Here is a 4,409-nt window from a genome sequence, read left to right as displayed (position 1 = left end):
GAATCCTGGTGACAATCATAGTTTTAAGGACTTACTTCTCTGGGGACGGATTAAAAACTACGTACAGCTTGGTTCACAATGTTTAAATCCCAATGATAAACAAAGAAACTTAAAAAAGGATGAGAAAACATTATAGAAGAATAAAATAAGAGTTTACTGGGGTGTTTACTGAAACTTGGATACATATAGTGACATAAATAATTTCTAAGACCACACTGGCTAATCATGAAAAAACGAAACAATAATAAAAAAAAGAGAAAAACGAGGGTTATACAAGCCAGTGAATTTCACCACTTGTATATCACCATGTATTTCACCGTTACATGGAGAGGGTCTTCAAATTTTAGTTGCGCTTCGTTTCAAGGTTTGAATTTTTTTTTTTTTTTTATAGTATCCATGGAGTTTTATTAGTAATTTCTATTTTATTATAATGCACTGAGAATGGTCAAGCGGAGGTCTTGAACGAAATATTTGCATTTTAGTTCATATGTTTCACTGGCTTGTATAATCCTCGTTTTTCTCTTTTTTTTTATTATTGTTTCGTTTTTTTAACATATAGTGACTTATTTGGGGGGGGGGGGAGAAAGTCATTGCCAAAAGGAACAAACAAGTCAAAACAAAAAGCAAAAGAAAATCCATAAAAAATATTAACAAAAATGTTCCAAAAATCAATTGATGAACTGAAAAAAAATATATAAATGAGTAGTATAAAACAAAAGAACGGTTTACAATAGGGTAAAGCAAGACCAAAGAAGTTGTTATTGTAGACTATCAACTAGCAGGCTTTTTCTGAGAATGAGTTGTTTTATGATTATTAAGCTTTGATTTAGAAGAACATTCTCTCTTGCAAATATCACACTTGAACGGTTTCTCGCCAGTATGTACTCTATGGTGTTCAATCAAATTGCTTGAATCAGAAAAAGCTTTTTCACAGACATCACACTTAAACGGTTTCTCACCAGTATGTATTCTTTGGTGCCTAATCAAATTGATTGACTGAGAAAAAGGTTTCTCACATATATCACATTTAAACGGTTTTTCACCCGTGTGTACTCTTCGGTGGCGAACAAAATTGCTTGACTCAGAAAATGTTTTTTCACAGACATCACACTTAAACGGTTTCTCCCCAGTATGTACTCTTTGGTGCGTAATCAAATTGCTTGAGCGAGAAAAAGCTTTCTCACAGACATCACACTTAAACGGTTTCTCCCCAGTATGCACTCTTTGGTGCTTCATCAAATTGCTTGACTGAGAAAACGTTTTCTCGCAGACATCACACTTAAACGGTTTCTCACCAGTATGTACTCTTTGGTGGGTAATCAAATGGATTGCCTGAGAAAAAGTTTTCTCACAGACCTCACATTTAAACAGTTTCTCCCCGGTGTGCATTCTTTGGTGATCAGCCAAATGGCTTGACTGAGAAAAAGTTTTCTTAACCTTCACGATTGGTTTTGGGCCAAAGAGTTTTGGTTGATCCACACCATCAGAACTGCACACAGTAGAATGAATTATCTCTATAGTAAAAAATTATTTTATTAAAATTACATAAGGTGAAAACGATTCAATAATTAGACATCATAACAATTACAAATGAAAGGTTTTTATTAGTATATAACGACTAGAATTTTCTACAGGAAAATCATTCTTCCGACAGAAAAAGAAATTAAATGAATATATTTTTGGGCAAGCCCTTAATTCACAGTTGAATAATCTCGCATCCAGAGTTCACACGGCCGCAACTTCACGCACGAATTAGCGACGTTTATCTTTTTTGAAGATTATTGCATTAAATTTCGAGTTAGTTTCAACAATATTGAAAAAAAATAAAACTGACTAATTCAAATTTAATTTAATTAAAATTGATTTATTTAACTTTAAGAGCTAATAGCAGGTTCAAGCTACAGAAGAACTTCAATAAAAATCGTTAAATAGCCGTTGAATAATAATCGGCTGTTAAATAATAGACGGAAAGAAGGACCATAAAAGGGACACAAAGGGCTGCTTTGACCCTGTGGGTAACCAGTCGGGTTGCCCACAAGACTGGTGACATTGCAGTCAACACTATTCCCTCATGAGGAGTGACACCATTCGATGATATTATATCCTAGTAAACGACAAAGCATTCGCACGATATTCTGATTAATGGATAATTGCTATGGGCTGTCTCTTTTTTTGTGGGCTAAAACCTCTTTTTCGGGCTGAAAACCTCTTCCCATTTAATTATCTCTTATGGGTTTTATTCACAGCTAACCTTATTGATTACGTTATGTTAAACCAAAGACTTATTATTATACGGTATACCAGACAAACACTGTTTTAATGACAATAACACTTTTAGCCATGTACAAGAATTACATAAATTTGGTTAACGTAGGAAATACGGCTTTCCGTATTTTCGTATTAATCATCAGCATATCTATGTCCTAGAAAGTTATACTTTCGTATTAAAATTATAAGGTAGCATGCCTCGTATTAAATCTCGTGTTAAGCAGGGTTGTGTTCTATCCCCATTTGCATGGATTATTTTTATGGACCTTCTCTTAAGAAGCATAAGAAAGGCAATGGGAGATAACGGAATCCAAACGGGAAGTGAAATTTCTGGACTTAGATTATGCTGATGATTTAAACATCCTAAATGAAAGTGTCAGCAAAATGAATTAAAATATGATCAACATGAATAGGAAGAAATTGAAACTCTGAATAAGAAAGAATAAGAAGAAATTGATTACGGATTGTTTTGGGTACCCGACCGACTGATTATATTTCAAACGATAGGCTGTACGAAAAGTGGTGTTCAATACTGCTATCTAGGGCTATAACTGAGAGAAACGTTGAAATGGATAGGGCACGTTCTGCAGATGGTAAATGACAGATTGCCAAAGATTATCCTTTTCGGCCAACCGTCTAGGGTTAAACGGAAAGCAGGTCTTCCACGGTTGGGGTGGGAGGACCTCATAAAGAAATATTCAAGGGAAATGGGGACGTTTTGGGAGGGCACAAAGAGGGGGGCCTCGAATAAATTGGGATGGAGGAGCACGCGTAGCTGTGTTGGCCTCAAACGTTTAGGTGCTTCGGTGTGTCGATAGTAGTATTAGTAATATTATTAAACTCTGGAAAACAATAGTTAGCAATTTTACTTGCATCTGATCTTTTGCAAAAACTTAGTGAGCACGAGAGGGGGTTGACAGTAGAAAGCATAATAACTGACACAATTTTCAGTTGCTACATTGCACTTTGTTTTGATACTACCATAAACAAGTTTATAAAAAAAGAAGAGAGAAATAGACTAAGCATTAGATTTCAAATACTCCATTAGCCTAGGGTTTATATTCCCCTTCAATATATAGTGCTGTGACAAGCCGACAGATCTAGCTTGCATTAAGTGAACATGACACTTGTATAGTGGGATTCATTGTTTTCGAATCTGTGAATTCAACGAGTCAGAAATACGAAATTTACTCAGAATTTTCAACAAAGAATTATTTAAACTTGCTTAAAAATTGGAAATTTTACCTATATTTAGTGTCTTCAATTTATTTTTATTTAATGTCTAATTATACCTAGTGTCTAATTCAATTATAATGTCTAATTATATTTACTGTCTTAGTTTTTCACTATGGCAAATTCAAAGTAAATTTCAAAAATGTACTTGGATAAATGGCTAAAACTGACTCAACTATCAAATGATATCATGACTGTCGACATAAAAAAACAGAACTTGCAGACAGAACAAACTTTAACAACTTACGGGCTACAATCTACACAACCAATGCAGAAATTTCAAGAAGAAGGAGAGGTAGAAGGAGAAAATTTTAATGACATACTTTTCATTTAAATCTGACATCATTTTTGATCAGCTTCGGGATCTTTTATTTTAGAATTCTCAAAATAACTTTTAAATAATAAAATATGATTGTTTTGCTCAATGTAAATAAAAACTTTTGTTCTGAATCAGCTTCCATTTGGCATAAATTTAAGAATAAATGTCCACTTTGGCAACTAAATTCACACGTAGCGAAAGTCACGCTGCACTAGTTACTTGAAACGCTGTTTAGTTATTTTCAATGATAGGAGCCTCACGGAAAAAATTGTCACGATTTTTTGTGTGCTTAACATTTGATTTATTGTGATGTGCTGCGGTATCATTAGAAATGCAAACTGAACCTGCCAAATACTTCTGATAAAACTATTTAAACGCTTTAAAAACATGAAAAAAGGTGATGTCACACTAAAAAAAAATTATGTAATAATCTTTTCTTTGTTTAGATATTCCTTATGGTCCTTTACTATCTCTTTGTCCAACAAATATAATAAAATTTATCCTTTCTTGTATCTCTGCAGGTTTAGGAAGGGTAATTTCTCTACAGGATATTTTGACTAGAAAGTAATCAATTCATGTTCTTAATTCT

General features: G+C 33.7%; 1 protein-coding gene across 1 annotated transcript; it reads right to left on the bottom strand.

The window, feature by feature from the left end:
* Window positions 1-566: 566 nt before the first annotated feature.
* On the bottom strand, window positions 567-1,740 carry LOC148943905 (uncharacterized). The gene has a single exon (XM_089101653.1). It carries the CDS (start codon window positions 1,387-1,389, stop codon window positions 772-774), a length of 618 nt encoding a protein of 205 aa, XP_088957779.1. The 5' UTR covers window positions 1,390-1,740; the 3' UTR covers window positions 567-771.
* Window positions 1,741-4,409: the final 2,669 nt, after the last annotated feature.

Source organism: Artemia sp. Qi Xiang Cuo, chromosome 15, assembly GCF_049724085.1.
Source record: "Artemia sp. Qi Xiang Cuo chromosome 15, ASM4972408v1, whole genome shotgun sequence".
NCBI classification, from domain to species: Eukaryota; Metazoa; Arthropoda; class Branchiopoda; order Anostraca; family Artemiidae; genus Artemia; species Artemia sp. Qi Xiang Cuo.
The sequence above is the reverse complement of the archived record's forward strand: the minus strand, read 5'-3'. Positions and strand labels throughout refer to the sequence as shown.